At 36.3% G+C, this 19443-nt stretch overlaps 1 protein-coding gene and 1 long non-coding RNA gene across 2 annotated transcripts in view; one reads left to right on the plus strand and one right to left on the minus strand.

Moving 5' to 3' along the window:
• Positions 1 to 19443, plus strand: part of LOC127384924 (uncharacterized) — a 41319-nt gene that overhangs the window by 15120 nt on the left and 6756 nt on the right. The window contains exons 3-4 of the long non-coding RNA XR_007889535.1: positions 4559 to 4641; positions 6037 to 6130. This is a non-coding gene — a long non-coding RNA (uncharacterized LOC127384924). The remainder of the gene's footprint in view (positions 1 to 4558; positions 4642 to 6036; positions 6131 to 19443) is intronic.
• Positions 4031 to 19443, minus strand: part of MYOF (myoferlin) — a 66537-nt gene continuing 51124 nt past the window's right edge. Inside the window, exons 39-54 of the mRNA XM_051620013.1 lie at positions 15997 to 16008; positions 14650 to 14748; positions 13897 to 14022; positions 12991 to 13146; positions 12800 to 12891; positions 11326 to 11496; positions 10649 to 10797; positions 10295 to 10434; positions 9283 to 9371; positions 9102 to 9197; positions 8786 to 8927; positions 7864 to 7963; positions 6768 to 6961; positions 5654 to 5763; positions 5164 to 5311; positions 4031 to 4690 (exon numbers count right to left, since the gene is read on the minus strand). Of these exons, the coding sequence (XP_051475973.1) occupies positions 4655 to 4690; positions 5164 to 5311; positions 5654 to 5763; positions 6768 to 6961; positions 7864 to 7963; positions 8786 to 8927; positions 9102 to 9197; positions 9283 to 9371; positions 10295 to 10434; positions 10649 to 10797; positions 11326 to 11496; positions 12800 to 12891; positions 12991 to 13146; positions 13897 to 14022; positions 14650 to 14748; positions 15997 to 16008 (1860 nt within the window). The 3' untranslated portion in view covers positions 4031 to 4654. The remainder of the gene's footprint in view (positions 4691 to 5163; positions 5312 to 5653; positions 5764 to 6767; positions 6962 to 7863; positions 7964 to 8785; positions 8928 to 9101; positions 9198 to 9282; positions 9372 to 10294; positions 10435 to 10648; positions 10798 to 11325; positions 11497 to 12799; positions 12892 to 12990; positions 13147 to 13896; positions 14023 to 14649; positions 14749 to 15996; positions 16009 to 19443) is intronic.

Below are 19443 nucleotides of genomic sequence, written 5' to 3' on the forward strand. Positions count from 1 at the left end.
CTGATGCTTTTCTCCAACATAGTGATGTCTGATGTTTTGCTATTAACTGGAGCTTTCATTATTTTAGCATATGCTAATATCTGACTTTAACATTTGGAGAAAGTGTTGGGCTTCTTAAAGGATTATTTGTCTTGACAGGGAAGTTGTCATGTTTGCAATGTCTTTCCCCATTTTTGATACATATGTGAACTCGTGGCTAAGTACTTTTTTTTTTTTTTTTTTAGCTTAAAAAAATAATTAATTTTACCTATTATATTTGTCCTCCTATGAGCAAATAAATTCTTCTGAAGGTTGTTCCTGGGCAGTTGTTACATTCTTGTCTCCCAGAGTCTGCCTGCAGTCCTGAAACAGTCTTGGGGCAAAGAAACTTGCTGACAACTCAGTTTGAGGGTATTTTGTTTGATGACTGCATCAGACAGTTTTCTGAAGGCCACAGGCCATGATTTCTTTCAATACACCATAGTACTATGGTTTGAAGCAAGTAAGAGAATAGTCCCACAATGAAAAGACTTCAGAAATGGTATAGGAAGAGGCTGGTGGTCTTTCTTTTTGTTGTTTGCTTTTGTTAGTTGAGGGCATGGTAGCAAATAGGAATAAATACCTGACTGGTTAGTAATACCACCGGTGTCAGTGGGAAGGCATGGCCCCAGTTGCAGTCTCTGAAGCTGGTCCATGATCTTTAGCGATCACTTACTTCTGGTATTTTATCTGATAAACCTGAGTAGCATAACGTGGTGTCTTGAGTTGTGAGGTGTATAAGGCATGCACTTAGGCTTGTGTAAGACGTGTTGGCTCATTGTCTGTCACTGACCAGCTCTAGGTAGCTCTCCTGAAGGAATTCAGTGAGCGCCTCTCTCCCTGTGGATCCCTTGGAGGTGGCTGGCTTTCCCACTGCTCCATTCCGGGTATCTGTATATCTCCTGGTGTTTTCTGTGTGCCGTGGTGCTTTTTGCTGCTAGTCCTGACATCTTTTCGTCTGGTAAAGCAACAGAACTGCCTTGGAATCTTTCATAAGCAATTATAAAGCATTCAGAGTTTTTTTGCCTCCAGGAAGTGTGTTTTTTCTCTGCTGTGTTCCTTACCTTGGACTCATCGATGGATTTAATCTCTTTGCCACAGCAAAAGTTACAAAGGAGACAAACTTTTTCAAAGGGTAGCTTTGTGGTCAGAGTCCACATACATAATGTGTATTCCCATTTCTCTTCTGTGTATGAATTTTAAAATAAGTTTCTAGTGTTCCTTCTTTAGAGAATTGTCATTCTAATTCAGGTCCCTGTCTGTATACGTGACACACAACTCTAAGCAAAGTACTGTGTAAACGGCTGAGTGCTTCTTACTGCCTCAGCTAGCACTGACGTAAGATTCAGCACTGAATGCTGCCATCTCACTCTCCAGTACTGCTTTCAATTTTCTAAATAGATACTTCGGCATCTAAGCGGCATGGAGTGGAAATCCTACTTACACAATGGCATAAAAGACAGTGAGAACCAGACTTCCAGTCATTTTCTGTTTCTATATAATAGGCAGTTCCCAAAAGCACTTAATAGCTGTGCTTTCCAAAGAACTTAGAAGCAATGGACTTTGATGGGACTTTGTCCTCCCTTAACTATTAAATATATCTTGTTCATCTCCATGTGTTAGATGTATTTAGGATAGGAATATATCACGTACTGGAAGGACTATGTGAACACATGAGACTTGGGATGTCATCTTGTGGTTGTTCAAAGAAATGCAAGAGCAGCTTGTAGGTGACGAGTTTACTGCCTCTGTATTTTACACTGATCTGGTTCAGGTGCATATTTTTCTTATTGATGTACATGATCATTCTTTCTTGTACAATCTGTGTAATTGTAAAGTACATGACTATAGCTCTTAAACTCCTTACAGTCCATGCCATTATTCAGGGTTTGGGGTGACTACAGCAAGAAACTGATAAGAAATCGCATGCTGCTTGGACACCTGACTGTATCAGAGAGTGCAGCTGCTGTTGGTTGAACCTACATGATGTCAGAAACAGGAGGACTCTGATATACTGCTGGCAAATTACTAAAACATTGTCATTATTTAGCCATGTTTTGTTAAAAGCGCTTTTTGTTTAGCTTTAGCCTTTCCAGGGCTGGATCAGCCAGCTAGCGTCTCATGTTTGAGTGTCACACAGGTGCAGAGAAGGTAGCCTCATCAAGCATTTTCTTTTCCCAGAAGAGAGGTCATTTTAGACCCAGAGAATCTTATCTGTGAAGAACAGTCTGTATACTGGGGGCTTAAGTGACAGGAGTGCAGCTGAACTGACCCCATCAGCTCACAGGCCAAAATATTTGTCAGCTTTATCAGTTTAGGCAAAGCAAACTCCTAGGTGGAGGAATTCCTGGGGTTAAATAATTCCCTGTTATAAGGAAGAGTTGTTTCAGGCACATCTACATTCTGCCATTTTTCTGTGGCCTTAAAGGATGTTTGCCTCAGCTGCTGGCAGCTGGAGCAGTACAGAGCTCTCCTGGCCAAAGGGAACATCCCAGTAGTCAGTGCAGATCTAGAACAGCATGAAGTTGTTCCCTACACAGGGCTAAATCTTTGCAAACTGTGTGAACAGGCAAAAAGCTGCTGGATGTTGGTCATGCACAGCAGCCAAACCAGGGAAGACAGATTTTACTAGCTTTGTATGTAAGTATTAAGGATCACATTTTCTTTCTTGTGAATATGTATTTTCTTTTGTTTGTTGCTTGAATGAGCTGGGAGACAGAATGGCCTCTCAGACTTCTCAGTTATGTTTCTAATAGTATTGCTAAGTGTAGTGAAACTGTCAAGCCTGTGCATGCTTAGACACAAAGGCATCTAGAAGAGGGTGAACTCAAGTCAGAAGAGCAGGGTACCTGCCACTCTTCAAATGCTGGGTGAACAGGCTTGCTCAGATCTCTACTCAGTTCTGTAATTGTTTTCTGGGGAATGCTCTTTCAAGTTAAATGCTTTCTAATTACAAGCCTTACAAGCAACAAACTTTCTTGTCTTACAATTAAAATAAAGCTACTCTGATTTTTACTGTCAGTTTTATGGCATTGATTGAGACAAATTTTAATAGTGGAAGATCAAACATTAGCTCAGGCAAATTGCCAGTAATTTCTGGAGTGCTATATTGTCATTAGTGAAGGGACAATCCATTTGTATGGTGATTAGTTCCAGCTCCCAGCTCTCATTCATAGGTCAAGATGCTTGAGAGATTCTTAACAACCAAAAAATAAGGGCGTTGCCATGTGTTTGACAGGCATGACAGCATGACTGCTGCTTGTTCCTCTCTAGCCAATGGCACTTCACGTTCTGGAAATTGTTTCATGTAGTATCTTTACTCTACCTTGTTCAACAGAATTAAGACAGTGTAATTTACTTGTTTTGCCTGACAAGTGCATGCTTGTTTTACAGTGCTGTGTTGTAAGAAAGCACTAAGTGTGCCACTAAATACAATGGCAGATTTTTCAAGGCTAATTATTTCTTGCAGTTATTTTTGTTATTATTTTAAAGGCAGCTGAAGTCTTCATCCAGTCAAGAGTGTGACAATCATAGAAAATCCTGATTTTGGGTTCTGCTGTGCCTTACATACATTTCAAGCACCAGAGGAATTTCAGAGAGATGCTTCTGCTTTGGCCCTCCATAAAAGTGCGGTGGGATCCCAGATTATAACCTGATTTTTAATGCAGGCTGTATCTTACTGTGCCTAGGGAGAAGAGACTGAGGCTAAATTAAATACTTCCCCTGTGCAGATCAGATTATACCCAAGAGTTTACTCTAGGCTGTGTGTCCTCTTATGTTTTTATTCAAGATCATCTCTAAATACAAGGAGTACACTAAAACTATTCAACAAATTTCCTAATGAAGAAATTCATTAATACTTTGTGCAAAAGTAGTTCATTATACTGCATGGTAAAGATGACAGTAAAATACCTTAAACTCCAGATTTGTGGCACTACATCCTCTGATTAACACTATACAGTATCTAATGCGTTGTTGTTTTGCAACAGTTAAAGAAAACTGGAAACTTGCATTTTTTACTTGTGGGAAAGTTTATTTAAACATTTGTAACTTATACTAAGTAAACAGTAAATATTTCATTTCTGTGCACATGTAGTTGTTGTCAAGATACATATATAGTGTTGTCAAGCCCACAGTGCAGGAACTGAGAATGTTAAGCAGCATGACCGAAAACTTTTCTAGGAACATCTGACCTTCTCTGATTGCACTGCAAGGTTTATTTGGTAAACATAATTGTAAGTAGAGTGTTTGTTTTTAATTAAGTTAAAATGCAGAGTTTCAAAGTGTGCCAAATAGAAAGGAATTGTCAGAAGGAAGTATCCATTAAAAATTGAGATTGCATTAGCAGGCAGCCTCCTGAGTTATTTTTATGAAAAATCTAGTTTAAAAGCAAGGAAGTCAGGACTTGTGTAGGTGCTGTTGAAGTAAAAAAATGTACATGAAATATGAGGGGGTTTATCCTTTGTTTTTTAAAAACAGCTGTCATGACCCCTTGAACTTTGGCTAACCTTGGTTAAATTCTTACTTATCTATTTTACAGTTCCAAATACTAGGAGGTAAAAAGGATGGAGAGTCTTGCTGAATTTGGTCCACAGCCTGAGGCGAAACATCATTGCTACTGAGGTAAAAAATTTTTTTAAATTGGTTTCACGATCTTCATTGACAAATAGTTCTGTTAGGAGAGGAAGAAAGAAAAAATAGAGTTAAAAAGATGTACACAAAATAATTCAGTGTAGTTTTGTAAAAGGCATTTGAGATATTAAAATGGATCAGAATGTATTCAGGGTATGGTAATTTCAGTTAAAATACAGTAAAAATGAGTAAGATATTTCAGATTAAAGCAAATTGGAATCCAGATACTAGACCATTTATTAATTGTTTTTAATTGTGTAGGTTATTATCACTTCTAAAGGACTAATTTGCTCCATCTTTAGTGAACAGGTTAATTTTAACATAAATTTTAATTGTTTCTCAATAAAAAATCAGTTGAAATTGTCCATAGCTGTAAGTATATAATCCCTCTCTCCCTGCCAAAACCAAACTGGCGAAATCTCTTGTCTGAGAAAGGAGTGTTCCCTGTTGATGACTCTTGTACAAGCCAATCTAGCATCACACCACAGCTAAAGAACATGTAAAAGATCTTACCGGCAATGAATAGAGGAGTACTGCTGCAAACAGGAGTAAGATCAGCAAAATGATAAGGCCTATGAAGAGCCATTTAAACCTGCGCCACACAATAAATTTCATTGTCTTGCAGGGATTGGTAAACCAAAGGAAGGAAGTATCTGGTCGGCTGCATTTTGAAAGAAACAAATATGACTCATACTATAAAAACAGGGTAAACATGGGAGTATAACACACTAAAACAGTTTGGTTTGGAGGTTGAAGAAAACACAGTTTTCTAATCCAGGATAAGCTGCTTCAGTAAATGTGTGCCATTAATACTGAAACCACCTTCCATTTTATCCTAATGCTTGCAAAAGGAAACAAGACACTGGCTTTTAGAAATGAATTTTTGCCAAGGATAATCGATGTCTAATAGTTCCTTTACTGCATGCAGATTTTGTCAAGAACATCATAGTAGCTAGGTATTATATATTTCTCAAGCTAGTAAGAGAAAAAAAAAAAATCTTACTTTGGTAGATCTAGCTTGGGGTTCATGTTGGGTTCATCTCTTCCTTTACCAGCTGGCCTTTCCTCAGCTTCTTTTTCATTGACAACTTCCAATGTCATTTCAACTTTACCCTTCAGAAAACATGTGGCATGAGGCAAGCATTTTATCGAAACAGCAGTAATAGTTCTTGTCTGGTACTTACAGAACAGAGTTTGAGATCAGCTCATTGTCTGCATCTGTCTTTTCAATTTCCTTCTCAAAATATACTTATTTCTGTGCAATGACAGTGTCAAAACACAGCAATGGAGAATGAAAAGTAGAAAAAAGAAAAATCTCTATCTAAAATGGTTCTGCTAATTAATTTGTTGACTATTTTAAGCTATAGACTGTTGGGTTTTTTTTAGGAAAAAACCACCCCAGTTCTTCTCTTTCAAGAGCAAACCAAAACCAATTCTCTTCTTTCAAGAACATCCCAAGGCCTGCATCTTTTCCAAACAAGTAAGCATCTCATTTTTTGTATTGCAGTGGCTAACAGTTGTTTCTGAATCTTTTTTCTCATTTGTTAGATTTCAGTAACAAATGCAAAAACATTAGAAAGAAGAAGCAGATGCATTTGAAAGGCTTAATATTATAGCAAATTATAAATATGCATGTTTATTCATCTTAGAACAGGTTAAAATGTTTTAGGTCTTCTGATTGCCCTCACAATCTCAAAGCTAGTTGGAGTTCTCAGTATGTAAATTACATTTGCTGCATAGAAAACTGCTTTGGATTTAAACATTCTTCTTTAGTCTTTAATCCATTCAGGATGTCTTATGTTTCTCCAAAGCAATAACATAACAAATTTATTCACACAATAACTCTCTTGGCTGCTTTGGTGAGATAACATGAGTGAACCTGGCATCAGAGTCCTTCAAGTTAAAAACAGTTACAAGCAAAAAAATATAAGTACTAAACTCATACTTTAAAACAAAAAATTATTGATGGAGCAGAATTCCTGAACTCTGTTTACTCCTCCCCTGGCTGTCCACTGAAAGCTAAGAGCTTAGCAGGGGATTCTTTACAATCTTTCTTTATAATTTAAAAAGCAAGGCGAGCGCGTTTTAAGTACGTTTTAAAGAAGTAATAATCATACCGCGAAAATACGGGACCCATCCTTTTCAACATAACATGGCCACCATCCTTTGATGGATTTTTGTTCAAAGAGAGAGGTGGTTCTGGGAGCTTTCTGAGAACCATCTGCCTTGTATTCTGGAATCATGTCTATATTGCACTTCTCTGGAACTTTTGCTGGAATAATTGTTTTATGTAAATCAAGTTCCACAAAGCCTAGGAGATAGATTTAAAAAAAAACAATCACTATGTAACACAACCAACCATTCAGCATAGTGGTTTACCATCAATCTTTCCTATCTCTAAACATGTTATACAGGAAAAATGATCAACAGACATATTGCATTCTCATTTGGCTGAAGATGTTGTGAGGCAGAGAAGAGGGACACATTAGGCTGTGTTTTAAGCCCCTCTTGTTGGCATTGAAAGCAATGGTGTTGATAAATTGGACTTGGCAAGCTCTCCTCCCTGTTTTTTAATGCAAGACCACTTGATTTTTAATTGAGGTTTTTTCTCCCCACTCACCTAAACAGAAGATAGCCTAATACAGCAGTGTAATGCTGGTGTGAATTCTGGTAGTTAAATGCATCCTGTAGCTAGGTTTGAGGATGGTTATAAATAAATAGTGTTTGGATTTTGAAGCCTCTATGGTTTGCATGTAAGCTGAAGACTTTGGAGCTGTCTTAATACAGGGCAGAAAATCTTTGTCAGAGTAGTATGTCTACAAAAAGCAGGGATTAATAATGCTGTGAAGCAGATTGCTTAACCTAAATTACAGTCTGATGTCAGTACTCAGAATTGGAAGTACTTTCTTTAAGTAATTTTACTTAAAGAAAGGAGCAAAGTAAGTTCTAGTGCACCTTATCATTTCAGGAACTTTGTGATAGGGCTTACCTGAGTGAAAAGTATCTTGGTTTACCTGCAAGGAGGCCGTTACTGAGTGAGTATTAACTCATTCATTCATGAGAACAAGTAACCTGTACTGTGTGGGAAAGCAGGAGTGTATTTGCATGCTCAGTGGCTCACTTTGTAAACACAATCCTTATGCATTAATTTAAAATTGTTTGGTTTTATCCCTTACTTTGAGATAACTATAATTCTTTCCTTAGAAGTCTTACCCAGGTAGTCATCCAAGGAGAACTTGTCATTATCCCATATTTGAATGATCAGTTTGGGTGGGATTCTGAATTCTGTCTTGTCAAGACTCCAAAAATGTTCCTAAAATTTTAAAAAACACCACTGAAGCATCTTTTTAAAATTACTTAAGAAAATTCAAAGCTCCCACTAGACCAGATTGTTCAGAGCCCCATCCAGTCTGGTCTTGAATACTACCAGGGATGGGGCTTCCACAACTTCCTTGGGCAACCTGTTCCATTGTCTCACCACCTTCACAGTAAAGAATTTCTCCCTAATATCTAACCTAAATCTACCCTCTTTCGGCTTGAAAATGTTCCACCTTGTCCTCTTACTTCATGCCCTTGTAAAAAGCCCCTCCCCAGCTTCCCTGTAGGCCTCTTCAGGTACTGGAAGGCTGCTATAGGGCCTCCCTGGAGCATTCTCTTCTTCAGACAGAACAGCCCCAACTCTCAGCCTGTCTTCATAGCAGAGGTGCTCCAGCCCTCTGATCATCTTTGTTGGCCCTCCTCTAGACTTGCTCCAACAGCTCCATGATACTGACACAAGAGAGGGAATTGCTGAGCCAAGATCTGAGATTTGTGCAGATCTGCGTATCTTGATCTCAGATCAAGAAATATTGATGTGGATACATAAAAATATTCTATTAGAGATGAGACTGAAACAAAGTTTTAGCCCTACCAAGCTGAAAAGGTTGAGGAGCTAGGAATCCTTTCCCTTCCTAAGAGGAGACTGCTGTTGTTGCCATGGGTTGTTCCTGGCTCAAAGGCAAAATTCAATCTGTTTGCAATAGCAGTTTGAGACAAGTATGCAGAACTGAGCCAAACTTTCTCTTTCAATATGTACATACAAAATTATCAGACTAATTACAATCTATATCCTAAGTATTGAAACCTTTAGAAATACCTTTTTGGAAACTACACAGAGTTGCTCTGCTGGCAGATAGTCAAAAGGAAAAACAAATCTCCAGTTAAAGTTCCCTTCACCATCCAATGATCGGTAGTGAACATCGGTTTTCTGCTTGTTTTCTTCATTACCAGGCATCCATCTGAAAATAGAGAGATGTGTCCGGTCTTTGCAGTGGGACTACACTGGTACTTTTTTGTACTGTAACCATGTCATTAAATGGTTGCAAACAAACTGAATAATGTTTGGAACCCATGGTCTAGGCATTCCCAGGACATCATTCATTTGCAGTTGTTACATGACAGGGTGCTCCTACCCCTTCACGTAAATGTCACTCATTTCTTCCCCTGTGATGCTCTTTTCATCCAGAAGGACATCTTTGGTGTTCCAAACAATAACGCGCAAGATATACCTGAGAGAGAAGATGTTTGGGGAAAGAGAATTGAATTGTCTTTGTCAAGGCTGCTAGATGGGGTGTAGTATAGACAGATACTTACTTCTTGGCTTTTCGGGGAGTGATGTTGAAGGGAGGGCCTGGAGGTCCTAAGCTTTTGGGAAAAACATCAACCCACATCTGAAGCTTTCCCTGTAGCAGTGGAGAATATAGATGAGCAATTGTTTGTTGGATACAGGTTTGTCATGGTAGCTCCACAGAACTACTTATTGACGTGTGTAATATTCATTTTAATCACAAAACAGAGCTCCCTCAAATGAGGGAGCATCTTCAAATGAACAGTGCCAAGAATCCAGAAGATAGTAGGGACATGAATTCATTGTTAATTCAGTGCATGCTAAGTGCCTAAATAGCTTTCATTGTGTAAGTCCAAGTTTCTGTTCTGTGAGAGACGGTATTAAGTACAGTGTCATACATGTGGCTGACAGTTTGCAATTAGTGGCCTGCCCAGTGCAGATGATCAGTCCATTTAACCAGACTGAGGTGAGGCAACCACTGCAGATTTTATACTCCGTTTCAAATGCAAGCCCATTTATTTTTGCTGGAAAGTTTTCTGGTTACCGCAGAAACTTAATTAAAAAAAACACTGGTGAATTTGTGAATTCTAGAAAACAAATGTTAGCCTTCATTCCTCTCTAACAGAGAGGTCCAATATAAGACCTCATGTTTAAACTAGCACCACTGGACCTTGCAGAGAAATGGTAAGTTTGGTCTCATTTGTTGAATGTAATGAGGAAGCTCTTGAGCCAGGCTCTCTCCTTTATTGCTGGTGAGGTATTAAACATATACTCCAGTTCATTTCAGTAAGAAATTAATCTCTCCCAATTTCCACGCTGTCAGTATTTACGGTGTCATTTCGGGGTTTTAATGGCAAAATATAACTGCATTTTCTTATCTTTCTAGACTAATCTGCTTTAGTTTTTCAGCCAAGGAATACCAATTTGTAGCCCTCTTCCCCCCCCTGAGTGCTACCACTCTACTGACAACAGTATTTAAATGCAGGAATACTTCAATTTCTGCATTCAAGAAACCAGAAGTAAACCAGTTCATTGTACCTGGGAGATGTTGGGCTGGAAGGTGCTGTATAAGGTCCTCGTCTCCACATGTTCAGGTACTAGACCCTGGGTTCTGAGGATATGAAGGGCTAGTCGCTCTTCACCTGGACCAAGATGCTGGTGCAGAATTTTGTTAGCTTCTGAAATGAAGGAAATGGAAAAAGACCAAAGGGTTTATGAATCAGAATTTGCATTACAAAAATTTAAACCAGATTATTTAAAATTAAGGAGAAAACTTTGCTCATCATTAAAAAAATCAATTATTTTTTCTAATTTTCCATAAATAAATGAAAAAATTGTATTTGTATCAATATGAATTTAAAACAGAATTATAAAGTAAGTGAACAAGCTCACCAGCTTCTTCTAAAGTATAGTCTTGTCCCCCGTAGTTAATCTTTGTACCATTCTGAGAGAGGACAGGAGGAGCATAGCCTTTAAACCTGGCTACATTCTGCAGTAACTGGGTTGGTTTTAGTTGGTCACGCCAGGTATTGACACCTGAACTTTTAAAAAAGCAACAGTAACACATCCTAAAATTACTCAACGTTCAGGACATTTACATGTAATCTAAAATGTATTTATTAAACTAATTCAGAAAGAGTAGAGCTGTAACTGCTTAGATTGAGGTCACTTGAGTTTGATACAGGGACTTAATTTTGAACCAGTTCAATTGCCTTCTGAGACAAAGTGCTTTTTTCTTTTCATAGCAAAATAATTACACAAACTTGCTTTTATATTCATTTCCATGAGTAGGTCAGAAAATTCTGTTAAGTGTGTGTTCTCTGCACAGAAGTAAAATTACAATATAAATAGAGTATTAAAATGTTTGATGTGGTTTCAGTAAAGGCTCTTCTGAAGACTTTGCAGCTTAACTTGGAACTCAGATGACATAGAGTGAGCACAACAAACACCCATGGGAAGCTATAGCATTGTTTTTTAAGCTTGTAATTAAGATGAAGGAAGCCCAGATTTTTTACAGACTGGGCACTAGATCTTACAGATAAAAACTTTCAATAGACAAAATTACTTACATGCAATACTGCTGTGGGATGCCACAGTGAGATCCGTAACGAGAAAGGAATCTGTTCTCAAGATCAATTATGGTTTCACCCACTTTTTCATCACGAGTCAATGTGTCATAGTCATAGACTGAAATTTTCAAATCCTTTTCTTGAGGTAAGAAGCAACTGAGTTCATACATTCTAAGCATAAAAATGTCCAGTTAACACTATTGCTCTTTTAAGCAATACTTTTTATTTTTAAATTAAAAAAAGAAATTAACCCCCCCACTTTTTAGTTTATTTTTGAGCAATAGCTTTTACATGATATTAAAGGGATGTTTCCAATGCTGATCGATCTAGCATTAATTACCACTCATGGTCCAATTTCTGTTTGCACTTATTAATAATACTGCTTGCACCTGCACAAATATTACATCCTTCCTTTCTGCACAATGTATCACGTGGTTTTCTGTGCCGCAGACTGAACTGGGACTGAGAAAGAAACTAGTTGTTCAATTCATCACTTCTCTATGATTAGAAAATTTAAGTTTTTTTTTTCTACAATACAGACAATATGTGGTCCATATGTTTAGCTTCTGTGACTAAAAGGGTTTATTCTAGCTGTCCTACAAAAAACAGACTGTAGAGTCTTCTCAAATTAGTTCTCTGAATTTACTTTCAATATATGCAGCCTCATGGTTTCTCCTGCTACTGAATCCACTATCCTTGAGGTGAAGCATTTCATGGTTAATTATCCTCTGCATCTTTTTATTGGTTTTATTTCTAGTCTAACCTTTAAGCTTTGACTTCCAGAATCATTTTGGAAACACCTGGAATTTTGAAGGTACTTTATACCTGTAATAAAGTCTCTTTGCTATCTATTTCTTTGCATAATCTGAACAATTGAAATCCTGTAGTATGTCACTGCATAATATGCTTTCCAAACCCTTTCTAATCCTTCTAGTCCTTCTATCCTAACTTTCTAATTTATCAAAATCCTCCTCTTAACTCTGGACACCAAACCAGACCCAGAATGTCATTAGTAATTTATAGATGATGTAACCTCTAAGTTCCTAATTAGTGTTTTCTGTTTGTATATTTCAAAGGTATCATTAGCCTTTGAAGGGAAGACGAAGGTACTGGAAATACATGTTAAGCTGATTACTCATCATGACATCCAAGCAGTTTTCAGAGTTAAAAGGTTTTCTATATCCTGCCAGTTTATTTTGTTATTTTTCTGTGCATAACACAGGGCAATTTTAGGTTATAAACATCATTTGACTTTGTGCAGTTTACCCATGTGATACAGCAAATCTATAGAATAGCCAAGACCCGTGCTGTTCAGTGATTTCAAAGGGAAATGCCTTTATGCAACTTTAGTCACAATTAACTGTTAGTTTGTAACTATGGATAAAGCATTGGATATTTCAAAGAATAATTTATCTTAAAAATTAGGAAAAGATTCCAAACTGTAATAAATTGAAAATACAAGAAAGTTTGTTACCTGCCAAAAATTGGGTTGAGAGTATTAGGCACATAATTATCTCTGTCTTCAATTACTTTTTTACCTAGGGATATTTTTATATAAGGATCACACTATTTAAAATAGAAAAAAAATCTTGTTAAATACTTATCAAGACTAATATCCATTAAAATATACTACAGCAGAGTTATTCCAAAAGCAAAAAGTCTCACCAGCCCATTATTATCCTGGGGTTGAAGCTGCAAAGCTCTTACAATATAAATCCGCACAATACACTCCTGAGGCCCACTGTCTGGTAGCTCACGGAACTGGCGAGGAGGAGCTGGAATAGTGGGATCATCAGGCAATGCATAGATTCTAAAGGATCCCTAAAAAAGAATATAAAGACTCAGTGAAGATAAATGTAGAAAAGTCACTGCTGAGTTTGTTTTTTTCTTATTTATCCTACACATACACACTCCATTGAATATAGGAATAGCAAAATTATAGCCTGATCCACAGTCACTTAGAAGTTTTATGTTTGACTTTAGTGAGTTTTGGAGAAGATTTACTAGAAAGGCAGGGTTATACCCTTAGCAGATTTAATGCAGCTCTTTTGATTTCAACACAAACACTCTGCTACAGCTGAGAATACGTAACACATACTTCATACTTGTTTCCCTATCCAAAAGCATAATTTAATTTTTAAGTGTTTGGTTGGTTGGTTTTTCATACAGTGTTAACATTGTATTAATCTTTAAAAGTCACAGAGTCACTGAAATAGTACAAAATACCTTTTAGAAATTAATTCTACAAATGTGCTTCCTTCAGAACATCTTCAGGTGAACGTTAAGTCCTGCTCAAGTGGTTATCCAGGAAGGTTCTCTTCCACAGGTACCAGAAAAGATCACATAGCAGGAATGGTATTTCTTTTAAATTAACATTTAGTGTGAGCAACATGCAGCTGTACCTTCCTTGAGAAAGAAGGGCCTGTACCTAAGTAGTTATGAGCATCTGTTGCCCCTATTAACACATGCCTCCTTATTTAAGCTGAAATGGTTGCATGTAGACTTAAGTAATAACCACTTACATACAAAAGACATCTGGAACTTAGTTGTTGCTCATTCTTTGAAATTTACCTTGAATTCCCCAACCACTGATGGATCATCGCTATCCTCAGATTTGCCTCTGTATAGTTTAAATGTATCACAGAAGTCTGTTAAGCTATTAAATTCAGGTACTTTTTCCAGTTCACAGTCATAGACCTTAAAAAAGAAAAGAAAAAGGAAAAGGAAAAAATTGCAGTTTAGAAATTATACATACCAGCTCCACCACTGTGGTATTGCAAAGCCTATTGTATGTTTGATAGAGTATCTTAATGAACCAAAGCATTTGGAACTATTTTTGCATGGAAGTGGAAGCAAACGCAATGTTCGGAGAACATGCTATCAAGCTTCATTTAGGCCTCGTTAAAAACAGAGTAAATAGCATTTCACAAGCTTATCTTTCTTCATTAAGTGTGTTAGATGAAAAATGAAAGTGGTTTGGCGTCAACTTTTGGCCACCAGACAGTAAGAGTACTGATCCTCTCTGTTCATACTTTCTCAGTGTGTATGTTTATTTAGGATCTGCCTGGCACCAAAAGAAGCCAAAATTCATTTAACCAAAGGTTAGTTTAAGCTCTTAATATATCTTTTAGTAAGTGTAGATAGAAAAGAAGAAAATACATCTTAAAAGCTTCATTTCACCACAGGAATCAGTAATGGATCCTTACAGGAAATAATGTATAGTTAAAATTTAAAAAGCATTTAGAAATACAGGGCATGGCTCTGGCCTGGGTTTTGGGCCTATAAACATTGAGATATAGTAATTTATTTTATCCTGAGAAATACCTTTAATGTGTCATATCCTTTTTTAATGTACTGTCCACATTTTTCATGTTCTCCTACCGAAGCATAAAATTTGCTCCACCAATCAACAATTTCTTCCTCCTTAAAGAAAAGCAAATAAAGAAGTATTTTATTGTGAAATAAAGCCTCTGTCACACTGTACAGCAGAAACAATGAAAAATTAAGCATACTCTAAAACTTATTATCAGTTAAATAATATTAAAAGTTAATCTGAAAGAGAATTAGAATGTAAATACTAAGACTAAAAAGATGGCATTTCTCTTTCCCAGGTTTAGGAATCTAGTCAATAAGCTAGCTGCTTTGATAGTCCAGAGCCAGCTATCTCCAAGCAAGCAACTAATTACTGATACCCAGATCCCTATCTCAAAGGACTGATTTCTGGAGGTGGAGGTATTTCTCTCCTCCATCTTCTGGCAGTGCAGCACAGACTTAGCCACCTAAATTCGGATTACTTAATTCAGAGGAAGTTCATGTACAAGTAGCAGTGCAGTCATTGTTTCAGCTGTCAAGGAAAAACACAGTCATACCTGGTATTTACTACAGGAATCGCATGACTGGAAGAGCTACCATGAACACACTGAACATTTTTTCCTAAGCGATAAATGTGGGAGTTTGCTTTCAGCATTCCCATTTATTTAAAAACTGTTGCCATACAGTAACAATGGGACAGTCCTGTAACTGCTTTAACCATGTATATTTCCATTAAAACCAGCAGAGATTGTATTGTGACAGAATCTTGCAGTGGGAGATCTTCCTTAATGTTTGCCAAATGCAGTTGAAAAAAGAAGGAGCAGTGAGTCTTGTCCTCTTAAAAAAAACACTTCAATGAGCCTTAATAAACCTTACATGTAGCAATCTATACATTCCACTAATACAGTATTTCTCAGGGGCTTTTTATATTTTTATTTAAGTCTGATAATCACTTTGTTCAACAGAGTTCTATTTTTTTATATTTATCCATAGGGATTGCATAATACACTAATTTGCCCCTGAAAACATGCTTCAATTAGTAATGCATAGTATTCACTCACTGTGTAAATTTCAAAAAAATCTTTCAGATTGTTTGGATTTAAAGTACTATACAGATCATTAAATGTGAGGGGGATTTTTACTATCTATGGGTTATTATTTCAGTCTTACATATTTTTCTTAAATTTACCATTTTACAAGTTGATTGTAGGCTTTATGTCAAACATTTTCAGAGATTGCTGTTATCATCCACACTCTTAAAATGCTAATCTAGGAGCCAGTATCAATATACTGATTTTTCAATGGGAGATCTCATTTACCAGAAAGCAGTGTAGATGCTTAAAAGTAGTTATACATTACCTTTTCTGTTAGCTGCTCATGAGGATCCATTCATAAAAAAAGAACAAAATAAAAACAAAGGTAAGGATGATATGTAGATTCTTATAGTTAAATAGCTTTAAAAGTTTAGGGGTTTGTATATAGTATGTATGTAAAGTAAGTTATTAACATCAATAATCTACAATACTTTTGAAGACTATTCAGGGACTGTGTGTTTAATATTTTTGCTGCTGTCAGTATGTCCTAAGTATTGGACTGGAGCATATATATAAAAATTGTAAAAAGCAAGTCTTCAGGACTGTAAGACATTATCACCCTGTGCTTAGTTCTTCACATAGGAAAGCAAAACTGAAGCTTGGTTTTCTTACTGTACTGGGTTACAGAGCACTGGAACAGGCTCCCCAGAGAGGCTGTGGAGTCTCCTCCTCTGGTGACTTTCAGACCTGTCTGGGATACCTTTCTGAGTTATCTGACCTAGTTTTTAGTCCTGCTCTGGCAGGGGGGTTGGACTAGATGATCTTTGGAGGTCCTTTCCAACCCCTAACATTCTCTGATGTTCTGTATCATTGCAGTGTTACACTCTGGATTATATTATCCATTTAATTTATTTAAGAAATTTATTTAACAAATTTAATATACATAAAATTCAAGTGATATTTTGCCCTTTTTGAATATTTACTTCTTTATAGAACAGTTTGCTAAAGCTCAACAGCCCTTTTCCTTCTACTATCATTTTTCAATTGTTTACAGGCTCTGGAATTTCAGGAGTCTGAAAAAAAGCATGAAGAATTATAAAGTACAGCAACAATCAGTATATGTGTCTATAGGTTTACCCATATAAATGTAGTAACAATCTGCACAATCTAAAATACTTCACCTGTTAAACCACAGATACCATAATTATGACCCTGATAGTCCATTAAGAGCAAGCATCATGCAGCCCATTTTGGAAGCCATGATTAGTAAGTGTGATTTGTGCTAGTGTTTATGCGTTATACCTTATGTTTTACTTTAAAGGATTTTACACTTAAATATAAGTAATAAATTTTTGTGCAAAGCAGAAGAAATACACAAAACATTCTATGAACTCAAGCCAAATGCATCAACAGGTCAGGACATCACTCTGGTATATCATACTCATTACTCCCATTTCTATTTGGTAAGTAATTATCATGCTGGGATGTTCACATCTACTACATTTGAGTAGTCGTCTAACTTCAAATCAGAAATACAGCATCGTTTTTTTTCAGATTTGCTTGGGACTGTCTGTTTTTCTAAAGGCAATTGGAATGATTTATTCTCAGAATCCATATAATTAGTGTTTTTAAAAACTTACAGGTTGAATTAATGAGAATTTTTTATACTTTGCCATATTTATATTTAACTTTTTTTAAACACTGGATTGTAATGTTGATGACACAAAAGGTAACTTGCATAATTATGCAATAATATTTTAATCTCCCAATTTAAGGTATTTTCACAAAAGAGATTGTGTAGCACTCTTAATCTTTCATCAAAGCATAATACTGGAAGAGTTTACATTAGAGTTTGTGGATTTATTGTGTTTTTTTTTCTCCTTGATATACCTTCAAATGTCTCTTCAAATAATGCACTTGGTAGATTTGTGAAGAAGAGGTTAAGAAAAAAACCCACAACCTTAAGACCTTCAAATAATGAGTCTTCAATATTTGGAAACTGTTTTTACTAAAACTGGTAAGCAGGGTGTACTCACAGAATGCCAAAACACAGAAAAAAATGCTGTATGATAAATCTGAGATTTTGGAGTGAAATATTCACATGGTTTAAAGATCATGTCATGGTTACTGTCCTCTTTTTAATGTACCCAGTGACTTTACTGTAGATTGTTAGACATGAAGGTTTCAAGACACTAACACTGAAGCTTTTTGAACTTCTTGAAATTATGGGAAAAAATTAAGAGATACAGGGGATCCCTAGAAAAGTTACAATTTAATTTACTGTGGATTTATTCTCCGGAAAGTAGACTTTTAAACAAAGTTTAAATATTAATAGTGTGCCTAAATAATTCCTGTTCATTTTAGTGCCTTTACTACATAGATTCCAAATAAGCTGAGACAAAAAATGTTAACAGCTAACACATATTGTACACACATAGCAAGACTTTCAGAAGAGGGGATCCTAATACATGTAAATAATCATACTAGGCTTAGGAGCATCATCTCCAAAATCTCTCTATGGAATAACTGCCAAGAGAAGCACAGCCTCATGACCACGTCCCATTAACATCCACCCCATTTTGGTCATCTCCATGCATTAGCTTGGTACATACATACATGCACTGTTGTTGGAGAAGCCATTTTGCTGAGTGCTGTTGACATACTGCTTAAACACTGGAAATTGGAATGTAATTGATGACATTTTAGCATTTTGTGTCCTCAGGGTGTTGTCTGTATATCACTTATGTTTTCCACAGTCGTACTTACTTCAACTTGAATGGTTTTGAATATACTTTCCTCTCTCATATGGATGCTATCACTGTATCTAATGTTACAATATATTTGGCTTGGGTGATGTCAAACCAAAAGAAATTGTGTCTCATGGTACGTAGCATTTAAACTGTTCCCTCTTATAGTTGAAATGAACTACCCAAATTCTAACAATTGCCAGTAAGTTATATGTGCTATATTTTAGATTTTTCTTAAAAATATATTTTCTTACATTTTTAAAGGAAAAAAAAAAATCTCAGTACTATCTATAAAGCACTTACATTAGAACAGAAGGTCTCTAAAGTTATAGACTGTTCTAAATTAAATGTTAAGGTCAATTTACATACATTATGAAAGTAAATACAAGAACATGGTCTATGAGAGTTAAATTTAGAGTCTGAATATCATGACATTAAGATACAGAAGAAATAATGAGGGAAGAATGATGCAATCAGTAACATACTCAAATAGCAAGAGTTTGAAAGTTTAAATTCAGTATTTACTCTGGGACCTCTGTAATAAAATTAAAAATTCTACATTTTTGAAAAATCAGATTTGTGAATTAAGAGCCTGCAAAACTAACTGCATTAACAGTCACAACTTTTGAGCTTCCTGTAAAATAACAGGCGATCAAGAATTTATGAAAACACCTTATAGTGAAGGGGAACATTTTATAGTCCTAAAATAAGAGAACATTTTTCCTTAAAAATATCCTATCTGGAATTTGTCTTCACTCATGTTTCAACTCAAGAGTGAAATTCTGCAAGCTGAATTACTTTTTACCTGGAAAGCAAAATTGTACTGTGGTGGTCCTGAAAGAATAAGAGCAGTAGAGAGATTCACAAGGCACAACAGAAAAGGAAAGTGAAGAAGGGTTAGCACAGAAAAAAAAAGTTTTGGGGGAATCAGTTTTGGGTGACTTCATGGGATGAGAGGCAAAGCCATGGCTGTGACAAAATGAATGACTGAAGGTACTTGTTACCATGGCTTTGATTCCATACCC

The sequence above is a fragment of the Apus apus genome, chromosome 4 (genome assembly GCF_020740795.1).
Source record: "Apus apus isolate bApuApu2 chromosome 4, bApuApu2.pri.cur, whole genome shotgun sequence".
NCBI classification, from domain to species: Eukaryota; Metazoa; Chordata; class Aves; order Apodiformes; family Apodidae; genus Apus; species Apus apus.